At 44.7% G+C, this 18,920-nt stretch overlaps 2 protein-coding genes across 4 annotated transcripts; one reads left to right on the top strand and one right to left on the bottom strand.

The window, feature by feature from the left end:
• The first annotated feature begins 5,419 nt into the window (after window positions 1-5,419).
• Window positions 5,420-8,582, top strand: LOC136535751 (ACT domain-containing protein ACR4-like). Of its 2 annotated transcripts, XM_066528170.1 has the most exons (9): window positions 5,420-5,564; window positions 5,668-5,754; window positions 6,208-6,280; window positions 6,444-6,489; window positions 6,597-6,711; window positions 6,817-6,896; window positions 7,006-7,605; window positions 7,726-7,830; window positions 7,943-8,582. In XM_066528170.1, the coding sequence occupies exons 1-9, from the start codon at window positions 5,552-5,554 to the stop codon at window positions 8,270-8,272; spliced, it is 1,449 nt and encodes a 482-aa protein (XP_066384267.1). In that variant the 5' UTR covers window positions 5,420-5,551; the 3' UTR covers window positions 8,273-8,582. The 2 variants fall into 2 exon arrangements, with proteins under 2 accessions (XP_066384267.1, XP_066384339.1); XM_066528242.1 differs by lacking the exon at window positions 5,668-5,754.
• Window positions 8,583-10,254: 1,672 nt separating this feature from the next.
• Window positions 10,255-18,406, bottom strand: LOC136471771 (uncharacterized). 2 transcript variants are annotated; one of them, XM_066469529.1, is made up of 14 exons: window positions 18,120-18,406; window positions 17,906-18,040; window positions 17,628-17,760; window positions 17,072-17,154; window positions 16,913-16,975; window positions 14,699-14,872; window positions 14,289-14,417; window positions 13,398-14,036; window positions 13,109-13,301; window positions 12,821-13,014; window positions 11,736-11,840; window positions 11,517-11,659; window positions 11,153-11,431; window positions 10,255-11,008 (listed from the first exon to the last, which is right to left on the bottom strand). In XM_066469529.1, the coding sequence occupies exons 1-14, from the start codon at window positions 18,348-18,350 to the stop codon at window positions 10,738-10,740; spliced, it is 2,772 nt and encodes a 923-aa protein (XP_066325626.1). In that variant the 5' UTR covers window positions 18,351-18,406; the 3' UTR covers window positions 10,255-10,737. The 2 variants fall into 2 exon arrangements, with proteins under 2 accessions (XP_066325626.1, XP_066325631.1); XM_066469534.1 differs by having other exon boundaries at window positions 16,913-16,972.
• Between the last annotated feature and the right edge of the window lie 514 nt (window positions 18,407-18,920).

The following is an 18,920-nucleotide window of genomic DNA, read 5'->3' as shown; positions in this document are numbered from 1 at the left end:
AATTAGCATCACCCGCTAAGCCCACACGTCGAGTGCCGCAAGAACCTACCCCTTGAGTGAGGGTAGCTCAATGACACGCTTTACTAAAGTTGCTCTTCATGACTCCCGCGGGGCGAGCACAATGCCCCTCACAAGCTCTTCTCCAGAGCGCCGCACAAACTTCTTGCGGGCTTCGATGGAGACCACCACCAAGCCGTCTAGGAGGTGGCAACCTCCAAGAGTAACAAGCACCACCAGCTTGCAACTCGATCACCTAGTGCCACTCGATGCAACCTCATGATGCAATCGCACTAGAATCGCTCACTCACATAATCGGATGATCACTATCAAGTATGTGTGAGATGGATGGCTCCTAAGCACTCTCAAGCATGGACACAAAGTCCCCCAAGGTGCTCAGCCCAGCCATGGCCAAAGGCCACTTCTATTTATAGCCCCAAGGGCTAAACTAGCCATTACCCCTTCACTGGGCAAAAATCGGGTCGACCGGACGCTCCGGTCGTGTTGACTGGACGCTGGACCTCAGCGTCCGGTTGCCCGATGACAGCCACGTGTCACCTGCGTTCAACGGCTTTCTTCCGATCTCAACGGTCATCTTCTGACCGGACGCACCGGTAAAACTGACCGGACACAGAAGCCTCAGCGTCCGGTCGTTTCCAGTAAGCTCCCCGAGGCGTATTTCTTCGACCGAACGCGTCCGGTCCACCATGACTGGACACAGACTAGCGTCCGGTGCAATACCCTCGGTACTGTGCAGACCCGTCAGTTTGACCGGACGCACGCTGCCAGGGTCCGGTGCTTTCAGACCCAGCGTCCGGTCAGTTGACCGACGCCAGTGTCTTCGTGATCAACTTGTTTTCACTTCTAACTTCTTCACCCTTGCTCCAATGTGCCAACCACAAGAATTTGCATCCGGCACAATAGAAAATAGGCATTCCATTTTCCCGAAAGCGTCGAATCCATCTCAACCCTGCAAACACCACCTCCTTTGTAAATGTGCCAACACCACCAAGTGTACACCACCATGTGTATGTGTGTTAGCTTTTCACAATCATTTCCCAAAGGATGTTAGCCACTCAACTTGCCACGCCACTCGATCCTAGCACGATGCAAAGTTAGATCACTCGAGTGGCACTAGATGACCGATATGCAAACAAGTTTGCTCCTTTTGATAGTACGGCCATCTATCCTAAACCCGGTCATAAACTTCTCTACACACCTATGACCGGTGAAATGAAATGCCCTAGGTTATACCTTTGTCTTGCGCATTCCATTCCATCTCCTCCAACGTCGATGCAACACATGCACCAACATGATCAACAATGATATGATCCACTTCATATCATCACGTGATCTTATTGGTTCATCGATCTTGACTTTACTTGCTCTTCACCGTTGCCATTGTCCATCGGCGTCAAGTCTTGCTCAAGCTTCACCGCCACGTGGTCCATCACTCCAAAGCCTTCGACTTGCCCTTCACGCTTGCAACCGGTCTATCAAGCCAAGTCTTGTCTTGATCTTCTCCACCTTGATCACATGACTCAATGTCATGTCTCATGTGCAATAAGCTCCTTCATCATCACATGTGTGAGCTTTGCAACATCTCCAAGCCATTTTTACCTCCATGGCATATGTTGCTCACACACATATACCTGTGGACTAATCACCTGTGTATCTCACATAAACACAATTAGTCCACCTAAGTTGTCACTCAATTACCAAAACCAAACAAGGACCTTTCACCCGCGCATAAGGCCTCGGACGAGGTACCGATTCCCCGACTCGCCCGAGGCCCTGCCCGTAAGGCCTCGGACGAGGTACCGATTCTCCGCCTCGCCCGAGGCCCCATGCGTAGGGCCTCGGATGAGGTACCGATTCTCCAACTCGCCTAAGGCCCCGCCCGTAAGGCCTCGGACGAGGTATCGATTCTCTGATTCGTCCGAGGCCCCACGCGTAAGGCCTCGGACGAGGTACCGATTCCCCGACTCGCCCGAGGCCCCGCCCGTAAGGCCTCGGATGAGGTACCGATTCTCCGCCTCGCCCGAGGCCCACGCGTAGGGCCTCGAACGAGGTATCGATTCTCCGACTCGCCCAAGGCCCTGCCCATAAGGCCTCGGACTAGGACATCACATCCAACCAATGCGTCCAACCACTCTCGCGACGTTAGCCAAATGACGGCTTGATATAGTGGAGTGGCCAACGAGATGGGAGTCACATCGACGCCATGCCGTCTGGGACAGGACGGGGCAGGGGTTATCGGCCGCTGTGCTCGGCACTGTGCCCACGACTGATACCCGTGCTGCACTGTGCTGCCTAACCCCTGCTCCAAAGACAGCGCGGCGTGGAGAGTCAAGTCTGGGTCCCTGTAGCCTCGGAATCGATGTACAAAACCAACTGCTCCCTCTGAGCCTCGGCTACCCGCCTCCGGGCTCCTATAGCCTCGGGACTCGCGCCCGCTGAGCCCCCCACGATGGTTCAGCCTCTACACCGACTGGGCCTCGGCTCTCTACGTTATCAGCACTCTAGGACCGGCACGTCGCCTGCAGTACGCACCATACCCTGCGTTAAGCTGCAGGGGCTCCCACGTCGCGCACAAGGCCAAGCTCCTGTATCCTCGGAGTCAGCACACCCACGCCATCACATCAACCTGGCCTCGGCACTCCGCGCCGGTCAAACATACAGCAACCAGCATGCCTCCAACAGAAGAAGGCGCCCTACCACCACAGGAGCTCCCACGTCGCACAGGACCAGGCATGACCGGCGCGTCGCTCTAGTGCACCGAGGACAAGGCCGCTCCACCGACCATGCCGCCACAGTGATGAGCTACAGGGCTCAGACATGCCGCCTCTTCTCACAAAACGCCACGTAGCAAATCCATGTACGGCCCCCGTGCCTCCCTTCGACTATAAAAGGGGGTGACCGGGGGCGCTTCTAGAGAAAAAAAAATGGACACATGAGCAAGAAACGCACAACGCTCTGTAACACACACTCTTCATCACTGCACGAGATCAACATCTCAAGCAACCCACGCCACTCTACGCGGAGATCTAGGACAAGCTCCCTCTCTCGTCCAGCTTGTAAACCCCTTGTAAACCCCTACTATAAGCACCTCGGTGCAAGGAATACAAGATCACTCTCTCAGACTGGACGTAGGGCACCTATTGCCTGAACCAGTATAAACCTTATGTCTCTCTGCATCACCATCCGGGATTAGGGGCACGCAGTACACTTTCACTAGTCGGTTGAGGGCCTGCTGGTCCAAAACATCGACACATGGGATCTTCCTTGTTGTCCTATACACCTTTAATCCTTTAATTCATACTGCATGTGTCTACCTTAACTGCCACTAAGGATATCCTAGTCTTTTGTACTTGTACCTTGACTCCTTTGGGATATGCATTGGGTAGCTTTGCTAGTGCTCGACTACAACCATGATTTTGTAACTTGACTAATGGTATATGCAATAAACACTAAAAGATGCTTTTTAGCAACATGAAACAAGGGGCTAGAGCATTGGGCTATTTTATGGTGCTCTAGATTCCTCTTCCTAAGGACTTATCTGTAAGTGATCATCCAGGACTTACAGTACAGCTGTGAGGGCTACATGACTCTGTCTTTAGCTCAGTATGAGGACCTTTTCTAGCTTGTTAGTGGTTACCTTTGTGGCGCAAAAGGGGTGTGTTCCGGGTTGAATATAGTACGGCATCTGTCCATCAGTGTATAGGCTGCGCGTCATTGTGCCTGTCAGAAGGGGAGCCCTACATTCGCAGGGCACAGAAACCTAGCGGCCCTAACTTGTTAGACGAACCTTTGAAAGGCTTCATAGTGAACCCTGCCGACCTTCCTTGGTACTCTGAGGTTATAATCTTTATACTATTACGCTATGTATTTAAGCATTATCTTTTGATATTACCTTTATTTATAGCTATACGTGAGATTTGACTTCCTGAGCTCACATATGGTGTGTATCTGATTTTGTTCTTAAAACCGGATGCTACATAAAATAGTTGTACTTTTGTTTATTTTATTCATTACTAATTCCAAAATTGAACAAGATTTATTGTTTTTTAGTGTCCGGCTAATATATGAAGATAGTACTCCATCTGTGTCTGAATAAATAGATTTCTAGAGTTGTCTTAACTCTTAAGTTAGACTTTTTAAATTTGACTAAATTTCTAGAAAAAAATGTTAAGATTTATGGTATCAAATTAGTTTTATTAGATTTATCATAGAATATGTTTTCATAAGGTGCTCATTTTATTTCATATATGTTGTTACTCTTTTCTATAAAGTTAATCAAACTTAAAAATAATTGACCGGCACGGATTGAATTGATTTATTTGGGGACGGAGAGATCCTCGCATGATTTAATGGCTCGATGATCATCAAAATCTGGCTACATGTCTTATTTCTTTTTGTCCCAATGTCTTTTTCTCTTTCTTTTGTAGGCAGGATTGTCTTTGATTTTTCGTATCACTAGTTTTGCTGATTCATCTATCCCATAGTGCCTGAGAATCCCACGATCCACTTCTCCAAGGACCTAAATTTTTTCTCGTCTTCTAATAATAATCTAGCAGTTTTTTTTATCAATCCATAATATATGAGTCTTGATTATATTAATCGTTTCGTTATCCAAACGTACAGGCGTACTCATAAACAACGATCCGTGCGCGATCGAGTAGAAAGAAAAGAGAAAGCAGAAACCAAAACCAAAACCAAAACTAAAACCGCACCGTCAAGGACGATGAACACGCGGCACAAGGGCAGAGACGGCATGCGCTAGTAGTAGCAGGTGCCGTGCGTGGAGGCGCGGAGTGAGCAGGGACCAACAAGTGCCGCCTCCGGCCTCCGTCCCGCCTTCTGGCGCCTGGCGGTGGCGGTTGCGGCCCGTTCGCCGGTTGAATTTGGCTGAAAAAACAAGCTATTGTTCCGATTAAATTATTACGAAAGAAAAACATTATTTTAGTAAAAAAAAAAGTCGAAAGAGTCGGATTATAAGACGAACGGAGCCGCTCAAGGGGGCGCGCGAGCAGAAATCCTGAGAAGTCGAGGGGCCGTGCGTGCAAATCCCAGCCAAGACCTAGGCACGTGGACGAAACCGTGGTCCAATCCCAGCCAAGATTTCAGGGGAGGCGGAGAGAGCAGAGGACGAGGGAGGGGCAAAGAAAGCGCACACCACAACAACTGCCTCCTCGGCTCCGCCTCCCCTTCTTCCCCTCACCGCCACACCCACACCCCCACACCCACACCCGGGCACCCGGCTCGCAGTGCCAAACTGCCAGGAGAGAAGGGCCAGGGGCCGGGCCACCCCTCTCTTCTCCGCCACCTACTCTTCTCCCTCTTCTTGTTTCTCTCTCTCTCCAGGACTAGGACTAGGGTCGCCTCGCCGCCAGCCAACCACGCGCGCACACGCCCCGTTCGGCCGTCCCCGCACTTCTTCAATCCACCACTGCAGAGGGGAAGGCATTCGTGTGCGTTCCTTCCTAGCAGGAGCAGGAGTACAGGACTGCCTCTCCTGCTGCTGCAGGCTTCGCGGCCTCTTCGCCCCCCTGCCATGTCCACCATGGGTATCTGTCACTCCTTCCCTCCCTCACTCTCTGTCGATGAATGTCCCCAGTAATCTTTTTTTTCTCTTCCTGTGTGTGGTGCCATGCCTGTGCCGGCTGCTAGCTGTTTCATCTTCCCTGCCGCTCCTGGACGGATTGCGGCGCCACTCCTCGTCTTCTCCTCTGCGCTGCTGCTGTAGGGTTCGGTTAGGTTCTGTTCTGTTCTGTTCTGTATCTTGCCGTCTTCTTGGTTCTTGCCTTCTTGGAACTGACGGCTGCTTACAAAACCCATGATGATTCCATTCCATGCGTCTTTGATTCCTTAGGGCTCGTTCGGTTACGGCTCTAGGAGGCCAGGAATCAATCCGCTAGTGAAAGCTTATATAAATTAAAGTAACAATCCGGTCAGGATTTCTTCTCAGAGCTCATTCCTGGTGAAACGAACGTGGCCTTAATCGAATCGTCATCCGGCTCTCCGTTCACACCTTCCTCCTCTTTATTATATTTTTTTGTTAGTTAAAAAAAATAAAATTTTGATTAATCCCCGCACATGTTTTTTTTCATCTCTGCTTCTTGCCGTTCTGTACCGTACTTGGAGAGGATTGCTCTGCGCCGGAGCTGATGAATGGTTATTAACATGTGGCTGTACTGGCTGTGGCCGCAGATGAAGGCTACGGCCCTACTTGGGACAGCGACGACGAATACGACAACTTCATACGTAAGATGAACCCGCCAAGGTGCACTCTCAATTATTCACCACATCCCGCTAAATCTCCTAGTACAGCAATAACCAATCTCCTAGTACAGCACTGCCTGTTGAAAAAAAAGAAAAGAAAAGAAAGATGGCAAGTGCATGTGTCAAGCCCCCTAACCCTGGTCAGTTTTGGCGATTGACCGCAGGATCGTCGTCGACAATGAGTCCTCAGCAGAGGCCACAATTGTAAGGGTATGTATGTTCCTTCCTCCGGTTAATTTGCTGAATTGAATTCCACAGTCAATTTTGGAATTTACCATTTTGCTGTTTTTTCCACGGTATTACATTACAATTTGTAGGTAGATAGCGCAAACGAATATGGGATACTGCTGGAAGTGATCCAGGTCATCATTGATCTCAACCTTGTCATAAGCAAGGCCTACATAACCTCGGATGGTGGATGGTTCATGGATGGTAATCTGATTGCACCTGTCTATTCTTGTTCCATTTTGTGATTTTTATCTCAACCAATCAGAGCTAAACAAGCTCGATAATCTGCTTTCCTGCTGCGGCGTTCAGTCTTCAATGTGACCGATAAGGAAGGGAAGAAGATCAAAGATGAGGCAACCCTTTCACAGATCGAAGACTACATCAGAAAGGTATGCATGGTCATACAACCATATCAACCAATCAATTATGCCTCCCTCCTCTGTACTCTAGTGTGTCCTCCTAAGTAAAGATTAACAGATGTTCTTGGAACATGCGCAGTCCTTGGGTGCAGATTCAAGATACATTCCTTCCCGCCGGAGATCAGTAGACGTCGCCGCTACAGCTGACCACAATGTCATCGAACTAACAGGGACGGACAGGCCAGGCCTGCTCTCTGAAGTCAGTGCGGTGCTTGCCAGCCTCAAGTGCAATGTGGTCAGCGCTGAGATCTGGACCCACAACACCCGAGCTGCGGCCGTGATGCGGGTCACCGACGAGGACACCGGGCTGGCGGTCATGGACGCTGAGAGGCTGGAGAGGATCAGGGAGAAGCTGTCGTACCTGCTCCGTGGAGGCAATCTCTCCCGGGGCGCCGCCATGGCGTTGTCGTCAGGGACCGCCACCACACACACAGAGAGAAGGCTGCACCAGATGATGCTTGACGACTGTGACTATGAGCAGCTCCAGCGGCAAGCTCCAGGGCAGTCTCAGAGGCCTAATGTCACCGTGAGGAACTGGAACGACAAGGACTACTCGGTGGTGACCATCAGATGCAAGGATAGGTCCAAGCTTCTGTTCGACACGGTTTGCACTCTGACGGACCTGCAATATGTTGTTTTCCATGCCAACATTGATGCCAAGGACAATCAGGCATACCAGGTGAGTATACTGATCTGGATGTCTCTCACTAGTAATTGACATTATTGATCTACTCCATTAAAATTCTGGTTCAAAGAAAACTGTTTGATATTTATATGGATGATGCCCTCTCTGTTGTAGGAATTCTATGTAAGGCATGTGAATGGATCCCCAATGAACACTGAAACTGAGAGATTGCGAGTCATCCAATGCCTTGAAGCAGCCATTGAACGGAGGGTATCCGAGGTAAAAATTCCGTGCACTTATCTGGAATCACATAACCAAAAAACCTGCGAAACTACTAATCATGCAGCTTCAAATTGAAAACCACCTTGTTTCCTTGTTCTGGTTGTCCCAGGGTGTGAAGCTTGAGCTGTGCACTAATGACAAGGTCGGGCTACTATCTGAGGTTACCCGCATCTTCCGCGAGAACAGCCTGACCGTCACAAGAGCAGAGGTGACCACGAAGGGCAGGATGGCTGTGAACACGTTCTACGTCCGCGGTTCCACAGGAGAGGATGTTGATCAGAAGGCAATAGACTCCATCAGGCAAGCCATAGGCCACAGCCTTCAGGTGAAAGGCCAGCCTGACCCACAGGAGGCGCAGAAGAAAGAGTCCCCCACATGGTTCCTCTTTGCCAACTTGTTTCGGCCAAGGTCTCTCTACAGTTTCGGGTTCATGCGCTGACCGCATCGTCCCGATTGTTTCCAAGAATCGCCGTGTAACAAGTTCGTCCATGAAGCAATCCAGGAAACGGAGGATCTTCAGAAGGTGGAAGCCTTCATTCTGTCCCAGTAGTGCACGCTTGGTCAATATAGGTAGAGCATGGGTGGGTGTTCATATATCACCATCTGTAAATATATGCTGATTTTCACTTTATGACTGCATTTGTACATGTAACATGTAAATTAAGCGACGTAAATATAAGCTGTACAGAATATGATTAGATCCCAGATTTGTTGCAACGTCATAAAAAGCCCCGTGCCTTTTCTCGCAACTATTTTCAGTCTTTCCCGTGGGAGGAGAAGGAATCCGTTAACTTCTTTTTACCTTTTCCCTAAAAAAACTTCTTTTTATCTTGTTCCGAATGAGAGGCCGAGTCGGCTTGCTTTGCTTTCAAATTATTGCAGCTGTCCTGGGCCACTGGAATATGCATGACAGCAATGGCTGCTGCAAGTTATGTGGTTGGAGGCTAGATGCAAGTCAGTAGTCAAAAGCAACAGCGGTAATTGCCGTACCTGAAGCTTTGGTGATGTAGACACATTGCACCAAGTTGTTGTCTAATGTAGACAAAACTGCATCAACATGAGATCCAGCTTCTGTGGCTAGTCTATCATCCTGTCATCTAACATAATCTCCGATATGCGAACTACAATCGCCGATGATGAGGTGGTGACGTCGCGCCCGCCCTGCTCAACGTTGCCTAGCTAGAGGTTTGGCGGCCTGACATGTGCCTGAAAGTCCAGTGGTGAGCCATAAGGGTAGGGTAGCTGAAATAAGAATCTAAAAATAGGCAGCACAAGAGTTGGTTCAGAATGTTTTGTCACAATCTAGGACCTCTCAATGCCCATCAATAGTGCTGCTTTTGGCACCTGTGATGATTGGCCGATAGCACAAACTTGTGCTTTCGATCGGTGACATCTGATTCACGAGGGCATCAGAACACCAATAATGAGCCATCGGGGTCAGAACTTGGTCAGAAGTGGAGCCTGTCAGTTTCCGCACTCAGCAGCATGACATTGTTGAACAGCAAAGCAGCATTGGAGCCGGCGCAAATGCGCCATTGGAAGCACGCCATACTCACAAGGGATCCAGTGGATTCGTCTCAACGACGGCGAAGTGGCATGTCCTGTAAAGCAGTTAGGCAGAAGTAGGCGTCAAGAGCCATGCGGCATGAGCACGATTGTAACCTTTGTTGCTCTCCACATGTAAGAAACCCTGCATTTGAGCAGCACTAAGTACCAACAAATTTTAACCTTTCATGCACAAGAACACAAGTGCAGAAGCAGTCGTGCTTTGGATACTGGTAATCTATTGTTCCCTCCGTTCCAAATGGTACTCCCTCTAACGCTGTCCCGACAATCTCACAAGGAGAGTTTCGTGGTATTAAATAAGCTGATAACATAAAATAAAAAGAGATGATAAAAGTTTCATACGATAAAATAAGTTTCAGAGATCTACACTGTTACTAACACATGAAAGTTTTGTAAACTGAGATGAAACCTGCCTAGCAGTTATCATTCTAGTCTTTTACATTTGTCTCAAATTGGTTGTTATTCTCACTTTCTAAAGTATATTTCTTTTTCTAATACTCTATCTACTGGTTGTTATTCTCACTTCCTAAAGTACTTTTTTTCCCCAATACATCTCTATCTACGTCTCACTTCTTCTAGACCACACGTTTTTCACTCGTTAATCCCTGTGCCCAAAGAGAAAATATGGGATAGAGTAAATTTAGTTTCATCTTTAAGTTACACTTCTTTAGTTTTGACAAAGTTCATTAAAAACTAATCAAACATCTACAAGCGCAAATAAGATTCATCAAAAATATATTTTGATAGTGCATTTATTTAATATGGTAGATGTTAATACATTTTTCTATAACTTGGTCAAAGTTAGATAAGTTCGGCTTGGAACAAAACTAAAGCGATAATTTTGAGGTAGTAGTATAGAACAGTAATAGTAATTATTTTTCTAGTATAAAACTGTGTCCAAAATTGCCATGACCATAGGGCTAACAATTCATAGAGTACAAGAAAAATGGAAATAACAAAAACTCTTCACTGTGCTTAGGAAAATTACTATGGCACCAGTATAACACAGAGGAGAGCAACTCCACAGTACACGAGAAATAAAGCCTTTGCCAAGTGTGGTAGTTTACCAAGGAGGAGCCTTGTAAAGTGTTTGTGGCATTGCAGTGTTCTAGGCAAAGCTTTAAGCAAGTGGGAATGCTCCATAAGACTAAGAGGGGGATATCTTGACCCTCTGCTTTTGTAGTCAGGACAAACTTAAGTTGGACTGCGCAGCTCACAATACAGTAATCATCTAGATCCACCTCCAGTACTGCGGGAAGAGGATGAACAAACTAAGTGGCAAGGGGCAACATAAGCTGTATATTTACACTGGCCGAACTGCTCCTGAAATATAGAGTATCACCGCCTCCTTTTCCTGCCCTTTCCTTTCCCCAGCTGTCCAGATTTGAAAGCACTTTCCTGTTCTTGAAGGAAAGCCATGGCTTTTCCATACATCTCAGCTCTCTCTTCATCTCGCTTCCTCCTCTCCTTCTCCTTCACAGCAGCCAGGAAATAATTATCTTTTTGCAGCTCACGCTTTGCCCCCTTCATCTCACTCTTGACACGCTTCCTCATCTTTTTCATTTGTGCCCTTTCTCGGTCAGGATCATAATCAAGACCCTTGATGTAGCTGCAGAAAATAAAAGTAAATTGATCAAAAGAAGTTAAACATTTTTCTAAATTAGACCAACAATTAGACCCATGAGAAGTTGAGAACAAAACAGGACAGAATGGTGTATACTGAAAACATAAAATACCAAAAAAAAATACATACTTTTCTTCAAATTTTGGATTCAATTGCTTGATTGGTTCAGGCTTCTTCTTCCGCATTCGGAGGGGCTCTCTTGAAGCATGGTGTTCATCACTTCTCTTTTTAACCAAGTCAATGATTTCATGGAAAATGTCTTGTAACGTGCCTGGCAACTCAGATCTGTCCAAAATTTCTTGCAGCAAAGAGGATATTGGAAGGAAGATTTCTGGGAAAGAGCATAGCCCTTCATGTATAATAACAAAACCTCTTAAACATTCTGCCACAGATAAAAGTACACCAGCCCTGCCAGAAAATATAATGACTGTAAGACAACAAAAAAAGAGAACCACTACGAACAATCATGAAGTCATTACAACCATATACTTACTTAAAGTTATCAGATGAGAAATAAGGGGCGTCAGGATCCATGCCAACTATTTCTAGGACATTCACTGGATTCACCTCATGCACTTGATCATGGATACTGAGCCATGGTTTTGAAGTCTTGAGCTCCATAAATTGATCATTAAACTATAACCAAGATGATATTTTGCTTAATATCAATCAACTAGCAAAAAATATGAACAACATCTGAATTAGTAATCACCTGATTGTGCAGATGAGTTCCCACTTTTCCTTTAAGAGATGTCACCAAAAGAGATTGCAGAAAACCAATTGCTTCAGGGCAGAACTTTTTAGATTCTTTAGTAACCTACAGATGTAAAATTTGGAAAGAAACAAGTTTTGCTACTGTCAGAAAAAGATATGGAAAAACTAGTATATGTACACATGTCAATATAAGAAAGGAGGCATTGGAAAGTGATTAATCACTTCTGGACTAGTCTAAGGTCCTCCTTGGTACTGTATGAAAGTTGAAAAGGAGATTCATAGGGCTGGACAAAATACTCGCGGCTCGCCAACTCGCTCGACTCGTGGTCGGCTCAGCTCGGCTCGACTTGGCTCGTTTTAACCTTTTCACGAGTTGAGCTGGAAGTCTAGCTTGCTATTTTAACGAGCCAGCTCGAGCCAACGCGCGAGCTGCTCACGAGCTGAAGCCTATCAGCCCACGACCATGAATCCAGAAGATGATGATGCTGACCTAGAAGTGTACACCTATTCTATTGGTATGTAATCCTTATTTTTAGCTGTTTCATATGAATTTTAATTTTATAATTGTTGTGGTATTTAAATGTTGATTTTATGGATTGTTTTCCAGGGAGATGATGATGATGCTGACATTGAATCTGTGGACTTTCCTAAGTTTGTGGTGGCAAGCAACTAGTTAGTATGCTGGAACTGCATGATCATGGATGGACCAACTATGTTGCATGGTTGATACTTTTGATGAACCGGATATGTATTAATCATGTATGATTGCATAATGATGGACGTCACCTTCTGGAATTAATGTAGCATAAACATTATAAACATGTGTGTCCTATTTTTTTGTAGTAGCTCGCGAGCTAAACGAGCCAGCTCGAGCTCGGTAACGAGCCGAGCCGAGCTGCCCCTCTAGCTCGTAATATTAACGAGCCGAGCCAAGCTGGCTCGATATCCAGCCCTAGAGATTCAGCTCCAGTTTCTAAGTTCTAAATATCCATTCATCAATTGGGTAAAAATCTTGAAGAACTTATAACAATCATTACACATTCTGAAAAGAAACTAAAACGCAGGATAAGTTCAAAAGCATACCACAAGCACCATTGAACACAAGAAAGAACCAACAGCAACATCTCGACCAGATTGTATAGGGCACCGCATCAGATATTCGCACATAAGTAGAAGCAATGGAGTTGCAACGACATGGCGGAAGTCGGAGCAGGGAAAAATAAGAGACCATAATCTCAGCAGAAGTAACGTCTTCAAATTTGGCCAGCTGCTCTTTCCTGGAAATAATATTTAAAGGAGGCGGCATGGTAAAAAAGCACATCAATCATAACAAAATAAATTTCCAATAAACCATGTCATTATCTCACAAACCTGGAACCTTAATATCTTCGCATAGACGCGTACGTGTATGAATAAGTCGCTCTCTTGCACAGATGGCAGCAAAATATGGAGTTTCTCCACTCATCTCAATTAAAGGCTTAACAAGTGTGTCAATTATTCTGAACTTCACTGGACTTTCGGTAGCTAAAATTGCAAAGTACTGCAGAAGAACACCATAGAAAACCTACCAAAGGGATCTGAATATTAGAGAACAAGTTGTGAAAAGGATAAGTTAGTCAGAAGTAAATGTGATATCATAAGGAGTTCAATTTTTACTTACTTGCATTTTCCTTCGGTTTTCAGCTGCAAGCCTTATTGAATTGCAAGTACGTATTCGACTAATAATCTCAATTATTTCGGCTTCTGAACGACCATCTAGCAAAGAGGATAGATCTTTCAGGTCATTTGGTGCATCAATAACAAAAGGAATACTGCCATCCTTGACTCGTGGTTTCACATTAGATTCTCCTTTCAAATTGTGTGCATCCTTGTCCACCACTTTGCCATTGATCTCTTGCTCCTTCTCTTTGAAATCCTCCATTTCATCATCTCCTACATCAACCTCATCATCATCACTTTGCTCCCAATCTCTAGCAGACATATTACCAAAGTCATTGTCACTGGAGTCCTCTTCAGAATCTTCTTCATCATCAGCCCCATCATCACCAGCATTTTCATCATCGCTTTCTCCATCATCAGATGCTGCTGCATCATCACCAATCTTTCTACATTCCCTTTCATAAATTTCATCAACCCAGCCCTTTTTCTTTCCTATTGACTCATACACAGAGAAGGAATCACCAAGATCATCTCCAGATATAGGTTTTGAGTTACCTAGCTTCATGTGCTTATCGTCCTCGTTGTCATCATCCTCATCAGATGAATCAGCAGTTCCAAGCATTCTTTTTTGGCGCTCCTCCTACAAGGAAGACCAGTATCAAGACAATTCAGTATCAGTATTTCATAGCTCCAGAAAGGAAAAAATAGACATGTAGGGATTACAAGCTTAAACATAATAATCATATCAAATTTTGGATCATCATAAGGTACTCGCACTAGAACAATTCAGATAAGAAACTTAACTAAAACTGTATGCAACATATGGGAAGAGAGAAGCTTTAAATAAGAGCAACAATGCTTAAGTCCAGTGCTAAATTAATATCGAACAAACCTCCAACTTCTCAAGACGTTCTTTCTCTTCTTGTGCTATTTCCTCTGGGGTTTTAGTTCTATCAGAAGGCCGAGCACGTTGATCCATCACCATTTCTTTCACCAGTTTTTCATATGTATCTGGCTTTGCCTGACATGTATTAAGATAACAAAATAGATACAGATTTAGTATCATGAACTAGAAGTGTGCAACTCCATCATGTAAAACATGAAGCTTGTCCATGACTAACAACTAAAATTTGTAAAAAAAGAGAACAGCAAAGTGGGCATACACATCCTGCAAAGCCACTGATTAACCATACCCCATGCATCACCTTGTTAATATATAGCTCCTGATACTATATGTTCTGATAGAAATCTCTGAAAGAAATGGACAGTATTTTGGTTACTGATGATAAAAAAAAGGATCACCTTGTTAAAAATCTCCTTCCCCGTCAAGCCAGCACTTGAATCATTTTTGTTCACCTTGACCTTAGCTGACTCAGTTAAGGACAATAATGCCTGTGTCTGGGCCAATGATGCAAAATCATTGTCTAACTTTTCCACAAGATGTTCATCCTCTTCCCTCTCCTTGGCTCTTTGGGCCTGCATCAATAGAGCAAATTGTGTTGAAGTTATATGGCATCACTAAGAATTTCCAAATTCCAAGACATATGTAATAAAAAAGATTGAAGACAGAACAAGCATTATAGGTGAAAAATCAGGTAGTGCTGAGCATTAAGCCCCGAGAGCTTGGTACTCCAGACTAAGCTGTAAGTTGCAAGATTTGGGTTTTGTTCAATCCAAGTCAGATACATCCTTATTTATCTTTAACAAGTCAGGCATAATTATATTTGTCCTCATATATGTTGACGATATTATTGTGACAAGCTCTTCAGAATCTGCTACCTCAACTTTACTTCAAAAGTTAAGTAGTGAATATGCACTCACAGACTTACGAGATTTACACTTCTTGCGTATTGAAGTAAAGAGAACAGATGGTGGAATCTTGTTAACACAAGATAAATCATAAATATGCTCTAGAACTACTTGGAAGAGCTGGTATGAAGAACATCGGAGAAGCTGTCAGTTTATAGTGGAGATCCACTCCAATGTTTTCAAGTCGTCTAGTCGAACCTAGTCGCCATGGGACCGACTAGGACGATTAATCACGATTAATCGCGATTAATAATCGGACGACTTGTACAAGTCGACGGTACCCCTAATCAGTCAGCAGGGACCGATTAGGGCAATTAATCGGACGACTTGAAAACATTGATCCACTCAGTTCAGAAGAAAGCTCAAAGTATAGAAGTGTTGTTGGAGCTTTACAATATTTAACGCTCACTAGACCTGACATTGCTTTTGCTGTAAATAAGGTATGCCAATTTTGACACAATCCAACAACCCTGTATTAGTCTGCTGCTAAGCATATTTTGAGATATGTAAAGAATACTTTGGGAGTTGGTCAAGAAATTCGTAAGTCACCTTCGATACTATTCAGTGCCTTCTCGGATGCTGATTGGGCAGGATGCATAGATGATAGAAAATCCACTGGAGGGTTTGCTGTGTTTTTTGGTTCTAACCTTATATCTTGGAGTGCTAGAAAACAGCCCACTGTATCTCATTCAAGTACTGAAGCTGAGTGTAAAGCTTTAGCCAATGCTACAGCAGAATTGGTTTGGATGCAGTCTTTGCTTGTTGAATTGGGAATTGTTTTGAAACAACCACCATGTCTATGGTGTGATAACATGGGAGCCAAATATTTATCATCCAATCCAGTGTTTCATGCAAGGACAAAACACATTGAGATTGATTATCATTTTGTTAGAGAAAGGGTCTCTAAAGCCGATGGCTTCATCAAAGCGTTGTCCTCACAGTCTAGAAAGATTTCGAAGCAAATGAGGAAGCTAAGATTGAGGAGGTTGTTAGATAGAGTCCTGATTCATATAAATCTAGAGATATTTCAGTTTAGTTTCTTATACAAGTTGGCTATGACTAGAGTCCAAATATGTCATGAGATAGTTCTCGTATGTAATCCAACTCTGTAATCTTCCATATATATTGAGAGCTCTGGCAAAAAAAAGGTTAAGCCGTTCCATACAAAGATATTATTTTACACACTGGATTGCAGAAAATGTGATCAGACGCAGCATAAATATATCACATAATTTGTTAAAATAAGTATGTTATCACTTATTAGCATAGTATATAAGTGGAACCATTGATGGGTGCATGGTCAGCATTGTCAGTGTCAGGAAAGACAAGACATACAAAGCTAGATTCAGCTTTCTTTGGTATAGGAAGAAGTCAGAAATGTTGGGATACATCCCAAAAGGTTTGTGAAAAAGCAAAAGTACCAAGAATTCAACTCATTGAGATGGAAGTACCAAGAGTTGAACACAATGAAGTAAGCAGCTATTGACAGTTTGGAACTCAATATGTTCTAAACCAATTACCTAGGTATTTTCATTGAGGCTTCAGACCAATAGTTGATGTCAGCGGAAGCCGAAAGGACAAACCAAGAATGAACCCTTAGGTTATACTAAAGGGAAAGATGTTGTTCTAGGTAACACTACCAGGCCATGACATACTTGCCAAAAAAGGGCTTATTGAGAGAAGAGTCAGGTCACACACGATACCCACCTTATAAAATTTACTCTTTGAAATGATCTCCGTCATAACTTCCTTCTTGCTCTTCTGCCCCTGCTAACACAAAATAACTAGAATGAGGTCACCTCATATGGATCACATTCACATGATTGCATTTACATCTCAGTTTCTCACTGTGGCTATGAAACTCACATGTGTTTCTTGTGGCAGATCAGTCACTGAAGGATGGTCGTCACTTTGGAGAGATAAGCACTTCTTTGAGAGGACCATTTTACCTGGAAGTATAAAGATTGAAAGCACAATGAACAACACAGAAACAATAACATGAACTGATATGTATTACAATTCTTTATAATGCTGTAATATTATCACCATTCTTATTCTCGACATTGAGGTAAAAAGCTCAAAATGGCATAATTAAATCCAGCAAATGCTTTTCACAATGCAAAAGGATAACTACAATAACTAGTTATTGAAGCGTCACGAGTACTAACGCCAGATTTATACATCCACATCAAAGTGAGCCCAACAAGAATATGGAGAACAATGTGAAATCAGAAGATCACAGTGCAGTCTGGCATCCAGTTAACAGTGATGTTATAAGTGCGTAACAGAAAAGACGTGCTCATACCGCACATAATGTGGATGCACATATACAGTAGACAATCTCACATGATCTAGAGGGGTAAAACGATAACAAAAACTGGAGAGGATTGTATTCCAACCAGAGAGACAATAATAATCATACCTTCATCATCGCTCCCATCATCGAGAGGCACCTCCTCATCAAAATCATCCTTTTCCGAGATCATGTTATGAACATTGGCTTCGTCTTCATCGGCATCAGATAGATTGTACTTGCTTTCTCGTTTCAACTTGGCCTAGAAACCAATAGAAGAATGGGTCGATAAAGGATACCGGTTTATGCTAGGTCTCTTTTGCACCCAAGCATGTCAATGTCGGGAGAAATGCTAGAAATGTTGGCGTGGCTCTTCAATTAATGAACTATCTCTTGGCGCAACATACCAAGCGCTCGCGTTGCTGGCGAAGGATGGCCTTGTCGAACTCGGGCAGAGTGTCGTCCCTCTCGCCGATACGCCGGTCGTGGAACACGGACGACTTTCCGCTCTCCACGAACTCCTTGAGCAGCGTGTTCTCCCTCTGCAGCAAGGCAAGAGGAATCAGCCACCAAATCAACCGGACGAAAAACCGCTAAACTGAGTAATTAGCAGCTGCTTACCTTGCGGATGGCCTCGGAGCGGGAGCGCGATACGCGTCGCTCCTCGCCCTTGCGCTTCTTGCCGAGCACGTCGAACTTGCGGCGCGACCAGATGGCCTCGAACGGGTTGCTCCGCTCCTCCGCCGCCGCGCCACGAGCCTTCATGGCCACCTTGGCCGGGCCGTTCTTGCCCTTCTTCTTTCCTTTGCTCTTCTTCTTCTCGCCAGCCCCCGCCCCCGCCGCCGCCGCCATGGGCTTCGTCTTCGCCGTGGCCGGGACAGGAGGGGACTGGGGAGAGGTCCCGCTACCGCTAGGGTTTAGAGGTTTCTCTGAGATTGAATGTTGGGCTGGTTCATAATATGGGCCACAAATCACAATGCACCGAGGGCCAAGGCCCAATAAGGCAATAAGCAATAAACAACTTTCTCCAAAACCAAAAAGGGGTCCTTCCTCTAAAAGATAAAGTAAGATAAAAAAATAATATCATTTCTTTCCATGTAAAGTGCCATTATAAAACTAAAACATAATAAAAGACATTCTCTTCTAGAGAGAAAATATTAACAATAGCTCCTTCCACCTTACATTGCTTTTTTGTGCAACTTTTAAAAAGGTGTTAGAAATGGTTTAGCACACAAGAGAGGAACTGGCCACTTTGAACCCGAGGACCGAAGATGAAAAAGAACGAATACGAGTTAGCAGTATATTTGAGTTTGATCCATGTTTTATTATAGTTTGGAGTACAATTTAGGGACCGGCCATTTGACCTTCAAAACCTCAATAGACCAAATAACTCGAATATAACTCCAACAGCTAATAGAATGA

The sequence above is a fragment of the Miscanthus floridulus genome, chromosome 1 (assembly GCF_019320115.1).
Source record: "Miscanthus floridulus cultivar M001 chromosome 1, ASM1932011v1, whole genome shotgun sequence".
Classification (NCBI taxonomy): domain Eukaryota; kingdom Viridiplantae; phylum Streptophyta; class Magnoliopsida; order Poales; family Poaceae; genus Miscanthus; species Miscanthus floridulus.
Note: the sequence above shows the minus strand (reverse complement) of the source record. Positions and strands in the feature narration are given on the sequence as shown.